Here is a 22,095-nt window from a genome sequence, read left to right as displayed (position 1 = left end):
CATTTCTATGCCGATGATACTGTGATATACTGCTCTGCATCAACTCCAAACCAAGCTCTTTGTCGCCTTCAACTTGCTTTTGATACTGTACAACGTACCTTATTCGATTTAAAGCTTGTTTTGAATAACGACAAAACAAAACTTATGTTGTTCTCAAATGCAAAATCAAAGTCACAGAACCTTTTACCCATCACTACTTCTCAGGGCTCCGAGATTGAGTCTGTCTCTAAATTCAAGTATCTTGGTATCGTAATTGATGATTCACTCTCTTTTAAACCTCATATTCAACAGTTGGTAAAAAAACTAAAGCTGAAATTGGGTTTTTATTTTAGAAACAAGTCATGTTTTTCTTTTGAGTCAAAAAGGAGGCTTGTTGCTGCCACCTTCTTGTCAGTGCTAGACTATGGCGATGTTATATACATGAATGCTTCCATCACAAGCTTGAAACTGTTGGATTCTGTTTATCATGGAGCTCTTAGGTTTATCACAAACTTTAGAGCACTTACTCATCACTGTTCTTTGTATGATCGGGTTGGTTGGTCTGCATTGTCCACCCGTAGACTTAATCATTGGTACATTTTTATCTACAAGGCAATTCTTGGTCTGCTGCCCCCATACCTCCAATCTTACATCAAAAAGAAAGGTACAGGAAGATATTGTCTTCGTTCTGAGGACTTATTTTTATTATCTGTCCCTCAAGTCCGGACAGAATTGGGAAAAGGGGCTTTTAAGTATGCGGCACCCTGCACTTGGAATCAGCTGCAAAATGTGTTGAATCTTAAGGAGCCAGTTTCATTGGTTGCTTTTAAATTACTTTTAAAAAACATGGAAGCTACACATACTGGCTGTAGATGTTATGACTGACCCAATTATGACGGAAGATCATTGCCGTTGTTTATCGTTTGCGATAATATGTGAAATTCTGATTTCTTATGACTTTATAATTATTTATTACTTGTACAAATTGTTATATGTTGATGTCATATGTTATATGTTTTTATGTCTGAAACCTTGTTAAATGTGCTGCTGCCTCTCTTGGCCAGGACACTCTTGGAAAAGAGATTTTTTTTTTTTTTTTTTTTTTTTTTTTTTTTTTAATCTCAATGAGTCTTTTCTGGTTAAATAAAGGTATAATAAAATGTTTACATATATAAAAAAATAGCTGAATTTATACAAATTACCCTGTTCAAAAGTGTATGTCCCCTTAATTCTTATTACTTTGTTTTTGCTTTATTTGTCCTGAGCTTCTAATATTTACATATTTTGTGGTCTAAAACAGCTTGTGTATCATCTTTCAAAAGCAAATCACAGAGATTTGCACTCAAAAGGACTGTAGAAATATTTGTAAAGCTCTGGCTTTATTTCAGAAGAACATGTGTGACCAGTACACAAATTAATATTTTTTATTATAATACTCTACATAAGAAGTGCAAATACATATTTATAAACCATTAGAGGAGTGAATATAATCCAAATCGACCTTCATCATCTTAAATAAAATACATTCTATCTTTTCAATGATATATAGAAAATATCATAAAAGATTATTTAGTATAAAAGCCTTAGATATAATTTTAAAAACTCTGTGAAATAATGATTGCATTAATCATTTGCTTAGTCAATATTGGTTAGCTCTAAGGCTGTAAGACGTGAAGAAACTAAAGAAAAGTGAGTGTAAAAACAGAAAGTGTTAAAGTTCAGTTTAAAAAAAAAACAACAGAAACGCTTCACAATTTTGTCCATTGGCTCTGTAACAACATACATTTCCTATTGATGCAAAGGGGTCGACATGAAGAATTAACCTTCAAAACAAAGTGACTGGTGACCTTTGCTGCTGTTTATCTCAAGATTTAAAACGTTGCCCAGTTTCTGAATGCAACCGTGGGGTGTCAGCATGTTCAATGCAAACACGGAAGCTTAAACTTGTTCGTGAAGATGAGTAGCATTGTTTGACAGTGAGGTCTGCAGGCCATTGGGATTTACAAAATGACAAACAGTCAGAACACAGTCAAATATTTCAAAACCTCTTACAAACCCCAAAAGCAAGCATTCTCAATAGTTAATTTGTTTTTAATTCACAGTAAATCTTTGTGCGTAATGTGAAAAATGTGAGTTATCGCTAGACATAGGAACCTATTGTCAGGCAAAAGATACGAGTGTACCCAAACCTCTTCATATTATAAAAGTGCAAGAGCTAAACAGATTGATGACCGAGGCAACTTAGTTAATATAACAATTTATAAAACAACTTTTCTGCACCACCAGTGTTTTTGATTTTGCCTTTGCAAGACCTTTCTCAGAGAAACTATCTGCAGATGCTTTCCTCACGAGATTTCACTTGCTCAATCACTTGGCAAAAAGATTTGGCTTCAGCTGAGAGGTTTTCAGGCCAGCTGGCTGTAAAGTTCAATGTTCTTGCTGATAACACTGTAAGCGATAGAGAAAGAGACGCGAGCGGGGTTATCCCAGCAGAACTCTTTGAAGGCGATCGGCGGGCACGCTGTGGTCATCGTCCGAGTCGGCGTCGCTCTGAGGGTTGGAGCTGCAGGGAGAGGTGCATTCTGGGGAGCAAAGGTAGTGCATCAAGGGCAGGCGATACTTCCCGCAGAAATCCACAAACTTGATGTGACGAACGCACGAGTCGAAGTAGACACCTGGCGAGATACGTTGTGGTTAGAAAACAGTTTCACATTGACAAAAAAAAATTGCAATAGGACTTAAAGGAACACTCCACCGTTTTTAGAAATAGGGTTTAATTCAACCTCTTTCCTACATTTAGATATGTGGGCAAATGCATATGTCTCAGTGCATGCATTGTTTTAGTTTGGCAGGGTCGCTGCTAGCTTAGCTTAGCATAATGAATGGAATCCTATGTTGCCAGCTAGCATGTCCAGAGTAAAATTGATAATAAAAAATAAAAACTCCACCTAATTACTTCTTGTGGCCTTCATATTCACAACGAGTACAATTTGGGATGCCGATTAAGACTAGGGGATTTCCTAGGCAGATACTGACTTGGGGACTATATTATGGGGAAGCACAGGTGAAGCACTGCTACTTGGGCGCAGAGATATCACGGCTCTCATCCTCAAGTGCTCTGGCTGTTGAGCGATTGCAATGATGTGTTGCGTGATATTTCTGCGCCCAAGTAGCAGTGCTTCACCTGTGCTTCCTCACAATATAGTCCCAAACCAATATCTGCCTAGGAAATCGCTATTTGTACTCGTTGTGAATATGCAGACCGCAAGAAGTAATAAGGTGTTGTTTTTTGGATCACTCTTACTCGGGACATGCTAGCTGGCAACATAGGATTCCATTCATTATGCTAAGCTAAGCTAGCGGCGACCCTGTCAAACTAAAACAACGCATGCACTGAGACAAAAATGCATTTGCCCACATATCTAAACGTAGGAAAGAGGTTGAATAAGCCCTATTTCTAAAAACACCGTTCCTTTAAAGGGATACTTCTGTCATCAAATACCCTCATGTCATTCCAAAGCCATCAAACTTTTGTTCATCTTCTATACAAATGAAGCTACTTTTAAGGCAAGACACCACAGGTGAATTGACCTATCAGTAAGCCCGCTCCCCTTAGTTACTGTTGCTAACTCGGACAAACAAATGGAGTTGTTAACTTGTCTTACAATGACAGCTGTATGAAAACCTTGTCCCAAGATGTTTTCGATCAATTTAGGACACAAAGACCACCTCTAGTTGAGGAGCATTCAAGTGGGGCATATGGAGGGATATATGAAAAATTTGAAAACAAAAATTTGGAAGCAAGGGTTTACAGATCACAATGCAAGCGGGAGAAGCCTCATGTTACAGTCGTCATGATCGCGTTGACAACATCCAGGATTCATTTACATTTAACCAGTTTAATATAGAGAGAGGCTCTGAAATGTAGACCTTCATTTATGTGTTTTTGACCTAGAGTATGACTGAGACTGAGAGTACGACAACCAGGATACCTGGAATCAGTGTTACAGTACCCCCAAGCACATCGTTTTAAACACCATTAAACCGATGAGAGCCTCTGATTTTCCAATGTTTCTCTATGGCGCTGAAACCTAAAGCTGTCCGGGTTCGGTCTCCATGCAACTGATACTCAACAGCCATTGGCTCAACACCAAATCCAGAAAAGTTGGAACATTTTGTAAAATGCAAGATTTCCATTATTTTTATTACTGAAAAACTTAATTGTATTTTTTAAATGATTTTGATGGCTGCAACACACTCCAAAAAAGTTAGGACAGAGGCAAAATATAAGTTAAAAGCTTATAGAATATCCAAGTTTCAACTCATTTGAAACATTTCACAATAAGTAGGTGAAGTGGTAATAATAGTTGAGGATATTGCGGTTGGGCGCATAAGGAGCTTCTCTGTCTTTGCCAGCAAATATGGGTCATGGCTTATCACTTTGTGCCAAGTATCATAATCAAACTGTAAAACTTTTCTCAATTTCTCAATGCAAGATTACAAATAATGTATAATACGCGTGTTCAATGCAAAGATGGTGCCGAGTTCTCTGGGCTCAAGCTCATTTCAGATTATCCAAAACACAGTGGAATTGTGTGCGGCGGACAGACGAGTCCACGTTTTAACTTGTTTTTGGCAAAAACAGACATTCTTAGTCTCAAAGACAAAGGGACTATCTAGACTTTCATCAGGGACAGGCTGTGGAGTGGCAAACATCTGTTATGGTATGGAGTAGCATCAGTGCAAAATGCAGGAGTGACATGTAAATTGGTGAAGCTGGACATGGAGATGTATATTGGGATTGTACAGAAACATATACTGCCATCATTGTACTGTTTAACACTGTGAAGCTGCTTTGAAACAATCTTTATTGTAAAAGCACTATATAAATAAAGTTGATTGATTGATTGAGATAAAGTCTTTTCAGGGAAGTAATGCCAGGCCTCGTTCTGCATGTGTTAAAACAGGTTTCTAGACACTCCACAGCATGTCCCTTAGTGAAAATGTGGCCAATCCAAAAAAAGAGAATATCAGTCAAGTTTGGGCAAAAACATCAAGTGTACTTAAACGGAAAGGTTATGTGACCAGGTGGTAACCATGACTCTGTCCCAACATTTTGGAGTGTGTTGTAGCCATCAAAATTAAAATGTGTTTATATTACAAAATTCAAGTTACTTTTAAGTTACTTGTACTTTTGTAAGTTAAATAAAGCTGAAAGAAAATTAACAAATCACATATTCTTCATTTTATTGCATTTTAAATAAATGTTTGGGGTTGGGGTTGTAATTAAATTTACACCAATTTGCATACATTTCAAGAACAGAAATCTGAATTTTTAGAGATGTTTTATAGAAGTTGTTGATGTTTTTTATTACTCCGTAAATTAAATATTTGATAAGTTAAATATTGTCAACAGAAAAATGTTTATATATTATTAGGAATAAAATTTTACATACATCTGTCGAATTATATATTAAAACCCTTAAGAATATAGACTGAAATAAACTTTTTTAGGTTTCTGGCTCAGTGCATGAGAAAAAAATTTGACCAACAACAAAAAAACAGATTTAATAGATAAAGTATAATAATAATAATAATAATAATAATAATAAAAAAAATAAAAAACTTCTTTCCCCTATTCTGATAGAATACAAGTCATGGAAGCGAAATAGCCCAAAAATCTACACAAACCAATGGCTTTGCCAGTAGTGTATTGCCTTAATAATGAAACCTGAGAGAAACAAAAGTTCATTCCACCATGCTTGGAAGCTTGGAAATTTGAAATCTGCATGGATACTGATGGAGGGATGCAAATTATGAGAGATTATTAAAAAAAAAATCTTGATTTGTGTTCTAAAAAACAAACAAATACCATACAGCGTTGGAATGACATGAGGGCGAGAAAATGAAGACAGAATTGAAATCTGTTGGTGAAGTAACCCTAAACGAGAGCACATTCTTCGACATTAATGACTTTCATTGATTCTGAACTCTCTAAAATACTTATATGTATATCTATATAAACTTGCCTTTATATCACCCACCTGCACACTTGGGGTTGGGGCACTTGCTTGCCATGTCTAGGTAGTTGACTAGATGGCTCGGGAGGTCTCTATACGAATACAGAAGGTTCCTGCTTTTGATGGTGCGGCCAGCCAGCTCCAGCAGTGACGGGGGGTCGTATGTCATGTCCTTGACAAAGCGTACCACCAATGGATTGCCACGCAGACTGAGTTCCTGAAGTTGTACCAGGCTCAGGATCTCTCTCGGGAGATACGTCAGCAAGTTATTATGCAGACTAAGAGAGCGCAGGGAATGGAGCCTTTGAGAGTGAAAGGAAAAGTGGGACAGGTAAAAACATTTTAAATATGAATTTTATTACTACTGTAATATACACTCACGGGACACTTTATTAGGCACACCTATTATCTAAAAGAAATATCTAATCAGCCAATCACATGACAGCACCTCAATGCATGTAGTCATGTAGACATGGGTAAGATGATCTGCTGAAGTTCAAACTGAGCATCAGAATGGGGAAGAAAGGGGATTTATATGACTTTGAACATGGCGTGGTTGTTGGTGCCAGATGGGCTAGTCTGAGTATTTCAGAAACTGCTGATTTACTGATATTTTCATTCACAAACATCTCTACGGTATTCAGAGAGTGGTCCAAAAAAGAGAAAATATCCAGTGAGCAGCAGCTCTGTTAGCAAAAATGCTTTGTTTATGCCAGAGGTCAGAGGAGAATGGTACACATACAAAGACAACTGTAACTCAAATAACCACTCCATACAACCAAAGGTTTGCAGAAGAGCATCTCTGAAAGCACAACACATTGAACTTTGAAGCAGGTGGGCTCAACAAAACAGGACAATAGAAGATCGGAAAAACGCTGCTGGTCTAAGGGGCAAATTTGGCCAGGTTGTCGTTAAACCCCTACTTAAACCACCAGGCATAAACCCCTACTAATGACCACAGAGAGTAAGGACTCGGTTTAACATCTCTTCCGAAGACGGAGTATTGTTGCTGACCATGTCCATCCCTTTATGTCTCAAATCATCTCAAACTGGTTGAACATGACAGAGTTAGTGAACTGTGGAGTAACCTGATTCCACAGTCACCAGTTCTCAATCCAATAGAGCAACTTTAGGATGAGGTGGAACGGGAGATATGCATATTTATATTAATGTCAATATGGGCAAAAATCTCTGAAGACTACTAGCAATGTGTATCTAATAAAGTGCCCGGTGAGTGCATCATATACCATTCAAATAATAATGTAATAATCTTTTTTAAATTTTTTAGACAAAACTGCACAAGCATTTGCAGTGCACTTACCTGTTGAGTGTAGGTGGGACACTCTGGATGCGATTATCACACAGAACTAGGTAACTGAGGAAGGGTAAGTTAGCTAGTTCAGCAGGGATGGAGGAGATCTGGTTACCACCCAGATACAACAGCTCTAAGCTAGAGAGAGAGAGAGAGAGAGAGCGAGAGACAGAGACAGAGAGAGAGAGAGAGAGAGAGAGAGAGAGAGAGAGAGAGAGTGAGTTGTCAAGCAAAAATAGATGGTGACAATGGTGACAAAATGACTAGTTCTACATGGGAGTATGTTATTGGAATCTGGCATGGGAAAGATAAAGACTCTGAAACACTAGAAACATAAAATGAGCATCTTAAAGCATAACGTGTTTTCATCCATTCAAACATTCTTTGTTTCATCAATACTAGGATATTAAGTAAATGCACATTAAAGCAGTGCTTTGCAACCTTTTTGACTCCAAGGCCTCCTTCTGTCTAAGATATATGTGAATGCTCTTCTCTTTAAAAGTTTACTATTAACAGAATTTAATTCAAAACCCCTGGCAGTTTTCTGATGCCCCTTAGTGGGGCCAGGCTCCCTGATTGTAAACCACTTAAAGTACATTAAAAATAAACAGGAAGCCTTTCACTAAGCAAACGCAGACGTGCAAAAACCTTAAAAAAATTGATCACAACAAACATGCAGTTTGGTTATGAGGAAATCACCCTAACTTCAGCTGTTTGTTTTTAATCAGTACAGATCAATGTTTCATGATAACCAAGATATTCAGCAAACATCCCTTTTGTTGCGTGACAAACTGAACCTGAGTCATCCCATGAAGCACTGGACGTATTGTGCAGGACACAAGTGTTTAAGGGAATAAAGTTCCTCTGAAGCTAATCGATGGGTTTGTAAGATATATCCATATTTAACAAGTTTTAAAGTTAAATATCTAGCTTAGAATTTAAGAATTCTTTATTAAAGAATTTTTCAACCCCCCTGAACAAAATGAATTCTTCTTCTACAGGGGACAAAAAAAATGAGACAACGAGGAGCAAGGTGCAAGTGAGAGATCTTCTACCATTCCCTACTTGCCACTTTATCCATTTGTTGTCCTCCCTGAAGAGATGAATTCATTTCTTTATTCCTTTCGCCAACCCATCTCGGCTCAGTCTCTACAATTACCACAGCAGGCAGAGATGGCAAAGAAAAAAAGAGGCCCAGATCTCTCGAAAAGGACCAACTCTGTGTGTAATGTGGGACAACAGGGCACATCTCTTTATGATGGGATGGCTCGCAGCCAAGTCGGCCTAAGCAGACTCACAGCTCCAGCACAGCTATACTGAGGCCACATGGCAAACTGATCCTCTACTCCTGAGAGCTTCCTATTCACTCCCACTGTGAACCAAAGCCCAAATGAGAGACTATTATGTGGTGAGCACTGAACTGAGAAGCACTTCACGGTCATGACATGACAGCTGGAGTGCAATGTAAAATGTCAGATTATATTTGTATTATACGTTTTCACCAAGGCCCCATTTATTTGATCAAAAATGCAGTAGAAACTACAATATTGTGAAATATGATTTCTGCTATGCTGCAGTGGTTTCCTTTGCTACAGCTGTAAACTACAAGTAGACTGTATGATGTTTGTCTGCTCTTTGCCATATCAGTCATTGGCACAATCAGTTAATAACCGTACCGTAATCGTCACACACTGTGCTGGTAGACCGTGAGTCACGTTCTGGGAGCTCCATTTCCTTGACATTGCGAAAGGGCTTTATTTATATGCACGTGACTAAAAATTAAAGACAACACTGATAAGGTTCAGAATGAACTTGTCTGCCTAAAGTTTATCATTTTGCTTCCTTCTGTAGAGAAATGCATCTGCTGACCAATGTTTACATGGTAACAGTGGCTTCTCAGTGGATCTATAATCAGCATTATGAGTAGTTTGGTTCCCCAACAGGAATTTAATAAATGTACCATTTCTTTTTTAAAGCTGCGGTCCGTAACTTTTCCGTAAATGTTTTCCTAGATTTTACTTCCGAGTTGAACGAATGAGCCCTGCCACAAATAATAGGTCTGCTTTGTGATTTCATTGGCTAAAGGGTATTTTTATTTGTACTATTCAGTGCCTCATTAAGTGTTGGTAAATGTTGCCTTTACAATGTAAATATGACTATAAATGTATTTTAAATTGTTACATTTAATAATAATAATAATAAAAACAATAGGTAACACTTTATTTTAGTGTCATTGTTACGTTACAGGTTTACCATAGTAATAACTATAATTGATGCATAATCGCAACTAACCTTCAAGCAAACCCTAACCCTATAGTAAGCACATGTTGTTAATTAATATATTACTCAGTACTTATATGTAATTATACTGTAACAATGACACCTTAAAATAAAGTGTAACCAAACTAAATTATATGTAGTGAAATTAAATATTTCTCATTGTTTTATATAAACCACTTTTTTTTTTAAAGTAAAAGTAAGTGGACCCACTTTATATTAGTAATTAAGTAATTAATAAGTAATTAAATCTGTAATTAATTGCTGTAGTTGCATTTATAATTACAATGTTGACCCTTCCCTTACACCTAACACCTTAAACTTACTAATCCAACTACATCTGTCCCTAACTTTACCCTTAAACTCACCCATCCCACCACACCTGTCCCTAACTTTACCCTTAAACTCACCCATCCCACCACACCTGTCCCTAACTTTACCCTTAAACTCACCCATCCCACCACACCTGTCCCTAACTTTACCCTTAAACTCACCCATACCACCACACCTGTCCCTAACTTTACCCTTAAACTCACCCATCCCACCACACCTGTCTCTAACTTTACCCTTAAACTCACCCACACCACCACACCTGTCCCTAACTTTACCCTTAAACTCACCCATACCACCATACCTGTCTCTAACGTTACCCTTAAACTCACCCATACCATCACACCTGTCCCTAACTTTACCCTTAAACTCACCCATACCATCACACCTGTCCCTAACTTTACCCTTAAACTCACCCATACCATCACACCTGTCCCTAACTTTACCCTTAAACTCACCCACACCACCACACCTGTCCCTAACTTTACCCTTAAACTCGCCCATACCACCACACCTGTCCCTAACTTTACCCTTAAACTCACCCACACCACCACACCTGTCCCTAACTTTACCCTTAAACTCACCCATACCATCACACCTGTCCCTAACTTAACCCTTAAACTCACCCATACCACCACACCTGTCCCTAACTTTGCCCTTAAACTCACTCATACCACCACACCTGTCTCTAACTTTACTCTTAAACTCACCCACACCACCACACCTGTCCCTAACTTAACCCTTAAACTCACCCATACCACCACACCTGTCCCTAACTTTACCCTTAAACTCACCCACACCACCACACCTGTCCCTAACTTTACCCTTAAACTCACCCATACCATCACACCTGTCCCTAACTTAACCCTTAAACTCACCCATACCACCACACCTGTCCCTAACTTTACCCTTAAACTCACCCACACCAACACACCTGTCCCTAACTTTACCCTTAAACTCACCCATACCATCACACCTGTCCCTAACTTTACCCTTAAACTCACCCATACCACCACACCTGTCTCTAACTTTACCTTTAAACTCACCCATACCATCACACCTGTCCCTAACTTTACCCTTAAACTCACCCATACCACCACACCCGTCTCTAACTTTACCCTTAAACTCGCCCATACCACCACACCTGTCCTAACTTTACCCTTAAACTCACCCATACCATCACACCTGTCCCTAACTTTACCCTTAAACTCACCCATATCACCACACCTGTCCCTAACTTTACCCTTAAACTCACCCATACACTGTAAAACCTAACAGTGAAATTCACTAAATGAAATAAGTTCATTTTACTTAATGTTACCAAAAAAGTTAATTCAACTTAACAAATATGTGTGATGTTAACTCAAAAATGTATTATTGAAAGCAAACCTCAATCTAAATAAGTTACTAAAACTTTTTAACTCTAATGGTTTAAGTTACAGATATTTATTTAATCTAGTATTTTACATCTATGGCCAATTAAATAACTAAAAGCTGATAAAATAAATAAATAAACAATAGTATATACATTAATCTACCTCATATTAAGCCTACAGTCTTACATTAAGCTCTTTTAAAGTCATTACATTTAGTCATGTCAAAGTATCATCCCAGTGAGTTTCCGAGGTAACAAAAACCGCGCCATTTTCCCTCCTTCAGTCCAGTCACAGCAGGACGGCTCGCGCTACAGTCAAGAAAAACAAAAGGTAAGCGTTTCAAACTTATTTATTCATATTTCGCTCATGTTTGAACGTTTTCAGTGTTATTTTCGTACCTCTTTTATGTTTATCCGAAGATTAACCAGCTCAGTAATGTTGTGTGTAAAGTTAGCCAGCAAACAATCTAACATTAGGAGCAAATGCGCTATTGCACCAGTGTTATCAACGGTAATGTACACGTTTGGAGTTAATTATGCTGTTTTACACTGCAGTTTGTCAGCGGGGAATTAAAAAATATATGTTTGTGCTTTCTCACAGTCGGACAGATAAACGCTGGCTTTAGAGACAGCTGGCCATCTTTCCACGTCTCTCGTGCCACAGTGACGGTAACTATGTTAAAGCAAAAGGTAACGTTAATGCAAACTCACGCATTCCTTATATTACAACCGTTTTAAATGTATTGTTAATCGAATTCGAGTTTCCTCTATCATATGTGATGCTAGTTAATTTGACTAAAGCAGCTGAAGCTCCGGGGTGAACAAAGTGACTTGAGGAGCATTTTAGATCCTGTTTTGCTAACGTTCATGGGCGTAGATTACGCGGGGGACGGGGGGGACGTGTCCCCCTCACTTTTAATAAAATGTATTTTCGTCCCCCGCACTTTTACTGGGTCTCACCGATCCTAGTCGACCCGCTCCGAGCGGGATTCGAACCGGTGTTACTCTGTGTGGGGGCGGACAAGTTAACAGAGACGCTAACGACAGCCTTCTCTAAACTCGGTTGATAGCGCGCTTCTTGAGGTCAGGGGCAAGTGTATTTACATAGAAACCAATGTGAATACATCAAGATTTAAATTCAGAGACAAAAAATTATCTATGCATGACCTGTAATTTTTTCCGAATCTTAATATGAGGAGTGCGCTCTCACAGAAAGTCCAAAAGTGGGTTCGTAATACCCTGTCAAGCTGGAGCTGCAGCTGAAGGAGAACAATCGTTATGAGTGATGAAACGTGACGACGACAATCAGACGAGTGCGACAATATATGCTTTATGTGTGTTTTTTAAGTCATCTCAATGTAGCCTATTTATTGACAATAAAGTATCATGAATAATGCAGCTTTTTTAATGTTTAGTATTCTGCTCACCACGGCTGCATTTATGTAATCGAAAATAGTTAAAACAGTAATATTTTGAACATTATTACAAATTAAAACCGCTTTTTTCCCTATGTGAATATATAGTAATTTATTCCTGTGATCAAAGCTGAATTTATCATCATTACTCCAGTCTTCAGTGTCACATGATCCGTCACTAATCATTCTCAGATGAGGATTTCATAATCAAGAAACATTTATGATTATTATCTGTGTTGAAAACAGTTCCCAAAATGTTGTGGAAACCATGATAGCCTACATGTTATTTTTCAGGATTCTTTAATGAATAGAAAGTTCAATGGACAGCATTTATTTGCATTTATTAAATAAATTATCTAATTTGTAATATTAAAAATATCACTTGTGATCAATTTAATGCATGTCTGATCAATAAAAGTATTAATTTCTCTCTTTTAATTTTACCACAAATGTTTAGAAAATTAAGCATCACCATGGGCAGCACAACTGATAATAATCCTAAATGTGTGTTGATCATCAGATCCTCATATGGGAATGATTAGTGAAGGATCACTGAAGACTGGAGTAATGATGATAAATTCAGCTTTGATCACAGGAATAAATTACATTTTACTATTCACATAGAGAACAGATGAGTTACATCAGAATATATATATATATATTTTTACATTGCATAAAATCTATGGAGTCTTAATGCAGAAGTGTTTGTAGTATATAAACCAATCATAAAATTGGCACACAAAAAAAAGGAGAATAGGAGAATAATATTATAGATATTAATTATTGGTTATTGTTCAGCAGTGTATTTGATATCTTGCCCAATTAAAAGCAAGAGATGCGATAAATTATATTGGTCCAAAAAAAAATAAAAAAAAATGGTATTACGACATTTCTGTCCCCCTCACTTCTGAAAAGATGGCTACGCCCCTGCTAACGTTAGATAAAATTTTAAACTGTTATTTGTTTCTCATGACGTTTTCTCATTTGAAACTCACACTAACACATTGTTTTAAATCTTTTCAGAGCAAAGACGAAGGTGCAATGGCAGCAACGTGGCTACAATTCTATGAGTAAGTTAGAATTAACATTGAACAAATCAATGGAATTTTGTAACGTTACTGTGCAAAATGCAAATGATAACGTTATGAACAGTTACATAATGTTCATACAAATATAAGTTTGTTCTTCAATTTTAATTTTTGAATGAATTGCTATTTTTGCAAACGTAATTATGACCATAAATGTCTTTTAGCACAACTTGTAAGTCTTCTGAAGCAATATGATTTTTTTAAAAGGCTTAAAGTCCAAAGTCCAGTCTGTCTATCATTCAAAGTCATGTTGTATTGCTTCAGGAGAATACTGGTCAAGTCTTGAAAGTTGTTGTTATAGTCGGCTTTCCTAATATAAACAGAAACATTTCGTGTGTTATATTTTCACTGGCAGTTATCCTGAAGTTGCCTTGGGTTTGTAAAGGTGTAAGGTAATTGGCAATGCTAGATTTGCAGTGGTTGAAAGAAGTCTTGTCATGAATCATAAAAAAAACTACGATCCTGGCAGGTCTGTTACTATTTAAAAGGAAGAGTTAGGAGATGTTTTCAAGACACAAGGTAGGACACATGTCAAAACTACATTACATTTATTTAGCAACATGTTAACCTTTCAGCTGCCACCAGCATAAATGCATGGTGTGGTTACAGTGACTGATAGTTGATCATTCAAGTTGTCTTAAATGTATAGTCCACTTGCCAATACAAATTCAGTCATGATTCATAAATTACCAACCCTCATATTGTTCCAAACACATAAGAATTTTATTAATCTGTCCATTGAAAATCTAGTCTTCAAAACGTTTAATTTAGGCTTTCATTAGCATATACATTGAGCACAGCAAAAGCTTATTTGACACATAATAAACCAATCTCAGCTCAAGCTTAAAGGAATCGTTCACCCTGATTTACTCCCCCCCTCAAGTCCTCCTTGGTGTAAATGACATTCTTCTTTCAGACGAATACAATCAGAGTTATATTAATACGTGTCCTGGCTCGTCCAAGCTTTATAATGGCAGTGAATGGCAGCCCAAAATTTGTAGCCCAAAAAAGTGCATCCATCCATTTTAAAAGTGCTCCACACGGCTCCGGGGGAATAATAAAGGCCTTCTGAATTAAATCGATGGGTTTGTGTAAGAAAAATATCCTCTCGTGATTCAAAACGCTTGTGCAACGCCCGACATCATCGTCACATCATTTATGTTTTTTACGCTGCGTCCGCCGTCAACGCCGTGGCTGTTATGCTTTTTTACGCTATATCCGACGTCATCGTTGCGCCGGAAACTAGTTATTTTCTTATTTTATAACGAGTTAAATATGGATATTTTTGTCATATAAACCCATCGATTCACTTCGGAAGTACTTTATTAACCCTCCAGAGTCATGTGGATTACTTTTATAATGAATAGATGCACTTTTTTGGCTTCAAATTTTGGACAGCCATTTACTGCCATTATAATGCTTGGATTAACCAGGACATTTATTAATACCGCTCTGATTATATTAATCTGAAAGAAGAACGTAATTTACACCAAGGATGTCTTGCCATTATCCATTTAAAATTTTATAATCAAATCTGTCTTGTTTCACCTTGTCTACACCGGATGTGAGCAGCGCGACAGGACAAAAGAGCCCCTTATAGTCCGTTATGTTGTCTACACTGGATGCGGCGTGATGTGAGCGACAAATCTTTGACAGTAAACTGTTGCCTCTTTCTATTTATGACATACTGACATGAAAAACAAATGTTTTGCAATGTGTGCATTATCGCTTGAATTCAATTCAATTCAATTCGTCATTCAATTCAAGGTCTAGAACATTCGGCTGATACACCCCTGAAAATGTTTTTCCCCCAATTAAACCTTGCTGACAAACAACTTAACATCTTTACAAAATTGAACTACAGGGTTTTAAATAAGCACACGCCCAATTAAATCAACAATAATCCGTTCCTTATAACAACGTTTTTTTTATTTATGAAAATTGAAATATGGTGTCTGCCCTGACAAGGGTTATTTTTATATGTGGTGTCATACAAACTTTTTTTCCAATGCATATAGAAAAAGGAGCTTGACCAGGTGCAGAAGCCAACAGTCACCATCCTTACTGTCGAGGAGGAAGAGGGAACGTTACCTTTAAACCCACTGGATGCTTTGATTGTCTTTAAAGATGAGGTGGTGATGTCTGCCAAGTCTTCGGTCAGTGCAATACACTTAGAGTACATTAAAGATCATACAGTGCTTTTGCTTTTTGAGGAAACGTACCTTTTTACATAATTTTTTTATTTTATATGTTTTGTTATTTAAATGTTATGACTTTTTTAAACATGTTTGTGCTGTTTTATTTGGTGAAAAATTCTAATATTTTTTGTCTAGTTATATTTGTGAACATATGGCATACTGTATTTATGATGTAAATGTTATATTTCAATAAATTACTTAAAAATACCCTCCTGTTCTGTCTTCATTTTGTACCAATGTTAGCTTGTGCTTAGTCTTATGTAACTTAATCACTTTGAGTTTGATGAACTTAAACCATTTGCCGCAATCTGTTTCCTAAAACCATTTAAGTAACCATGTAGTTGTTAAGACTTAGTTAGATTTGTTACCTGAATTCAAACTGAATTAATAAAATTAACTTAAAATCTTTAAGTTCAGTTTACTCTTAATAATTGATCAACACAACACTAAAATATAAGTTTTAACACTTAAACAACACTAAAATATGAGTTAATTTAACTCAATGTATATGAGTTTTCAGTACTCATACTTAATGGTTTTAAAACTTAATTGGTTTGAAGCAATCGGTTTCCTCAAATGGTTTGAGTTACCGTAACTTGTTGGGTTTTACAGTGTACCACCACACCTGTCCCTAACCTTACCCTTAAACTCACCCACACCACCACACCTGTCCCTAACTTTACCCTTAAACTCACCCATACCATCACATTCACACCTGTCCCTAACTTAACCCTTAAACTCACCCATACCACCACACCTGTCCCTAACTTTGCCCTTAAACTCACTCATACCACCACACCTGTCTCTAACTTTACTCTTAAACTCACCCACACCACCACACCTGTCCCTAACTTAACCCTTAAACTCACCCATACCACCACACCTGTCCCTAACTTTACCCTTAAACTCACCCACACCACCACACCTGTCCCTAACTTTACCCTTAAACTCACCCATACCATCACACCTGTCCCTAACTTTACCCTTAAACTCACCCATACCATCACACCTGTCCCTAACTTAACCCTTAAACTCACCCATACCACCACACCTGTCCCTAACTTTACCCTTAAACTCACCCACACCACCACACCTGTCCCTAACTTTACCCTTAAACTCACCCATACCATCACACCTGTCCCTAACTTTACCCTTAAACTCACCCATACCACCACACCTGTCTCTAACTTTACCTTTAAACTCACCCATACCATCACACCTGTCCCTAACTTTACCCTTAAACTCACCCATACCACCACACCCGTCTCTAACTTTACCCTTAAACTCACCCATACCACCACACCTGTCCTAACTTTACCCTTAAACTCACCCATACCATCACACCTGTCCCTAACTTTACCCTTAAACTCACCCATATCACCACACCTGTCCCTAACTTTACCCTTAAACTTACCCATACCACACCTGGCTCTAACTTTACCCTTAAACTCACCCATACCACCACACCTGTCCCTAACTTTACCCTTAAACTCACCCATACCACCACACCTGTCCCTAACTTTACCCTTAAACTCACCCATACCACCACACCTGTCCCTAACTTTGCCCTTAAACTCACCCATCCCACCACACCTGTCCCTAAATTTACCCTTAAACTCACCCATCCCACCACACCTGTCTCTAACTTTACCCTTAAACTTACCCATACCACACCTGTCCCTAACTTTACCCTTAAACTCACCCATCCCACCACACCTGTCCCTAACTTTACCCTTAAACTCACCCATCCCACCACACCTGTCCCTAACTTAACCCTTAAACTCACGCATACCACCACACCTGTCCCTAACTTTACCCTTAAACTCACCCATCCCACCACACCTGTCCCTAAATTTACCCTTAAACTCACCCATCCCACCACACCTGTCCCTAACTTAACCCTTAAACTCACCCATACCATCACACCTGTCCCTAACTTTACCCTTAAACTCACCCATACCATCACACCTGTCCCTAACTTTACCCTTAAACTCACCCATCCCACCACACCTGTCTCTAACTTTACCCTTAAACTCACCCATCCCACCACACCTGTCTCTAACTTTACCCTTAAACTCACCCATCCCACCACACCTGTCCCTAACCTAACCCTTAAACTCGCCCATACCACCACACCTGTCTCTAACTTTAACTGTATCCCACCTCAATATCAGCAAGTGATTTGCAATACAATATGAACACAACATTGTAATTATTTTTTGATGCAAGTACGTCGTAGTTAAGGCCACCTAATATAAAGTGGGACCAAGAAAGTAATAGCTTCTCAGCATACTAACTTAGTACTGTTAGCCAGCTTGTTTATGAAATATTTCATTTCCTGTGGCTGTGATCATTTGGTAAGAAAATGCAAGTAATTAACTTTTTATATACGCAGAATAAGACCACCTGTTGAAAAAATACAGCAGGCTACGGTAGTGTAACAGAGAACTGACAGCATACACGCTACACATACACACAGCTGTCCCCTGGGTCCTAGTGCAAACCCATTTGTGTGTGTGTGGGGGGGGGGGGGGGGGGGGGGGGGGAGCATTGTTATGAGACCCAATTGTTGAGTTCAATTGGCAATGTGACAGAATTACTGTAAAAGAGCTCGGGAACACTCTAAAGACGCATTTTGTACATGCTGCACTTTGTTCAGACCACAAGCTATAAACAGGAAAAAGGGCAGCCTGACATTTGTGTCTTTGGATCACACTTATAAAGTTGCATCAGCCAGGACATTATGATTTACGTTCAGTAGTGGAGAACAGCATGCTAAATTATGTTATTTACTATATGAAAATGGAGCACAGTCTGTGTCATGTCATTGTGACTGGCCTATTTCACACTTTTCTGCTGTTTTGGTTTCTTAAACTTTATTGGTTCAGCATAGAAAGCATATCAGTATGGGACAGACATCCAGAATGGAAGATCAGAGTTGATGAAAGAGGAGTCTATCTCTAGTTTAATATGAGGGTTTAGTCAATAAAGTATCTGTTAACATCTAAACTGATTGCAGGTAATATTATTTCAAAATACAAATTACAGTCATACTTTTGGATGAGTTGGGTAACTTATGCTGACTTCATATCCGGCTTCATTTACCGCTACCTCTTAAAATCCCTGCTGTTGTGCAATCAGCTTCTGTGACTTTCATAAGTCCACCAGGATATAGTCAGAATTCTTACTTAAATTTTCATTTACATGTTTTCCGAACAAAATTTCAGAGCATGCGCAGTGCCTAGTCGGTGCGATCAGAAATGGAGAAAGCACCTTAAAGGAAACCTGACATACTGTATATGTAAGAAGAGATTTTTTTTTATACTTGAATAGTGAATTTTATGTCTACTCCCCTGACAAGTCTGTAAGATGTGAGGCAAAAATAAACATATGCACGTATGTATGATGTAAGACATATGTAAACTCAGTAGGCATGGCATGTGTTCAAGATATTTTTGAATTTGATTAATATTACATGTTTTTTTCCTTATGTATCCAATAGAAATTTGAATCAAGCTAAATTGGGTCACTGAGGCTTTTCAGTAAGATTGAGCCATCAATATGATTAGTGATTAATTAGTTTTATGTAAACGTAGCTATTGTTAAATATTAAAATAATAGTTTATATAACAACTACCACAAGGATGTGTTGAATCAAATAACTGTTGTAGTCCTTAAAGTCACCATGAAATCAAAATGGACACTTTTGTATATTATATCAGTATTTATTATAAATGATATGTGCATGTTATATTTTTTTTAAATTCATATGACCTTCTTGCTGCCTCATCACTTAGCACATAGCAAACAATGATCCACTCAATTCTCCATTAACAAAGTAAAGTTCAGCCCTATTTTGTTCTTGTTCGAGAAGCTGTTAGTCAGATTCATCACAACAGGGAAGAATGCTCTCGCAACATCCATTTCCACAGTTTTGCCCATCTAAAATGATGTAATTTTCTGGAGTGTGACGTCATTACGGGACCATTAAAAAGTTAGCACTCATGGGAAAAATGAAAACATCCGCTAAAAGTAGTGAAATTAATATAGTAATTATAAATTACATTTCCCTATTTAAAAAATAATAATAAGATACGATATGTCATCCAACATTGAACACATCACGAGAATTGAGTGTGTTAGTAGCCTAGTCTAGCCCCCCAAAAGAGGTTATTTAAGCATGATATTTTAATTACACCGTATAGCCTACATATTACTAATGTAACTTAAAGAGTAGTACCTCCAACGAGTAGCTGTCTCAAACCTTAGTGCTCACGACGGCAGTCAGTGTGCAGTCATGTGTTCCTGAATTAACGTTACCTGGTCAGACTCTCGATTTCTGCTGGGATGCTCTTCAGTCTGTTTCCTCCCATTGACAGTGACTGTAGTCGCAGCAGCTGCAGACACTGGCTCGGCACCTCCTCAAACCTGTTTCCGCTAAAATTCAACACTTCCAGCTGCAAAGAGCCAAACTCTTTTGGTAGGGAAACCTCATTTAAACGATTATTCTTGGCTATGAGGGTTTTGAGTTTGGTCAGTCGGGTAATGTCCTCGCATATGACCGACAGCGTGTTGTTACTGATGTCAAGAAACTCCAGGTTAGAAAATAAACAGACGGATTCGGGCAGAACCGTCATTCGGTTGTAACACAGATACAGTTGTTTGGTGTCTTTCCGCCGTTTCTCGCTCGCCGTGTCCAAACTCTGGTTGTTCAGATTCAACCGGGACAGGTCTAAAACACTCTCGGCGCCGTTGGCTCCTTCAAACCCCTCCATTTTATTAGTCGATATTGAAAAAGAGTCCCCCTTCTTCTGTTTCAAGCTGTTTTCAGTTCGACCAAGTTTACTTCCAACTCAAGGCGCCCCGAACATCCATGTGTGACCTAATTTATCCGGCCCAACGGCAGCATTTACACATTACAGTTATCAGAGTCGGTTTATCAAGCGTTCATTCTTTAGCATTCATGTTTCGGGGCTCAACTGTCGCGTGACTCCGCCCCACTGTATTAACCCTTTACTAGAACCGGCTAGAGAAAAACTAATTTTAAGTTCCCTTACAACATATACCACAAACATCTCGAACAAACATGCTCTCATCTAGAACGACATATAAACTCTCTATTTTTATTTTATTTTAAATTCAGTTATTTAAATTAAGCATTTGTGTTCTTTGGTTTTCAGGGTCCCTTATGGTTATGTAACCACATCTGTTGCAAAGATTTCATTATACAAGCAGTCGGTGGGTTTCTTTTGACCATTTATTATCCATTTTCCTGCTGCTGCTTATCTAGGACTAGAATTTTCATAACTCCGGCTGGTTATATTTAACAAATAGATTTAATTATACAGCCATGAGCCATGTGCATTATGCATTTGGCAAACAAGTCCTGTTTTGTAATTGGTTCCCACCAGAATGTAGTGTTGTTATTGGTTTTGTTAACTGAAATAAAGCTGAAATGACATAAAATATAAACATTTGATGAAAAAACTTACAACTTATAATAATTAAAAATAATCTTAAGGGTTAGTTTACCCAAAAATGAAAATTGTCATCATTTACACAACAGTAAGACTTCCGTTCATCTTTGCAATACACATGAAGATATTTTAATGAAATCGGAGAGATTTCTGTCCCTGCATTAAACAGTCCATGCAGCACTTTGAAAAAGTTTCAAAAAGTTCTTAAATAGATCGTAAAATATAAATTAAGCGATGTAGTCCAAAATTTCTTAAGAGACACTATCACTTTATATGACAGACAGATTTAATTTAGGCTTTTCTTCACAATTAAAAAGCTAAAATGGAACTGAAAAAAGCTCAAACATGCTTGCTTAACATGCGAGAACCAATGAGGTTCATTTTACGCAGCACATTTGAACTTACGCAAGAACCAATGAGGTTTATTCTCATGTGTTACGCAGCACATTTGAACTTACGCAAGAACCAATGAGGTTTATTCTCATGTTACGCAGTACGTTTGAGGTTCCTCAAGAACCATTCTCGTGTTGCGCAGCACATTTAAACTTACGCAAGAACCAATGAGGTTTATTCTCATGTGTTACGCAAAAGTTTGAGGTTCCTCAAGAACTATTTTCGTGTTAC

At 37.8% G+C, this 22,095-nt stretch overlaps 1 protein-coding gene and 1 long non-coding RNA gene across 2 annotated transcripts; one reads left to right on the top strand and one right to left on the bottom strand.

Annotated features, from left to right (window-relative positions):
* Positions 1-1,388: 1,388 nt before the first annotated feature.
* Positions 1,389-20,968, bottom strand: lrrc58b (leucine rich repeat containing 58b). The gene is made up of 4 exons (XM_067443391.1): positions 20,315-20,968; positions 7,321-7,449; positions 6,024-6,301; positions 1,389-2,654 (listed from the first exon to the last, which is right to left on the bottom strand). The coding sequence occupies exons 1-4, from the start codon at positions 20,767-20,769 to the stop codon at positions 2,461-2,463; spliced, it is 1,056 nt and encodes a 351-aa protein (XP_067299492.1). The 5' UTR covers positions 20,770-20,968; the 3' UTR covers positions 1,389-2,460.
* On the top strand, positions 11,254-16,136 carry LOC137076002 (uncharacterized). Its single transcript, XR_010905155.1, has 3 exons — positions 11,254-11,983; positions 13,732-13,778; positions 15,815-16,136. It is a non-coding gene; the product is annotated as an uncharacterized lncRNA (long non-coding RNA).
* Positions 20,969-22,095: the final 1,127 nt, after the last annotated feature.

Source organism: Pseudorasbora parva, chromosome 5, assembly GCF_024679245.1.
Source record: "Pseudorasbora parva isolate DD20220531a chromosome 5, ASM2467924v1, whole genome shotgun sequence".
Taxonomy (NCBI): domain Eukaryota; kingdom Metazoa; phylum Chordata; class Actinopteri; order Cypriniformes; family Gobionidae; genus Pseudorasbora; species Pseudorasbora parva.
The sequence above is the reverse complement of the archived record's forward strand: the minus strand, read 5'-3'. Positions and strand labels throughout refer to the sequence as shown.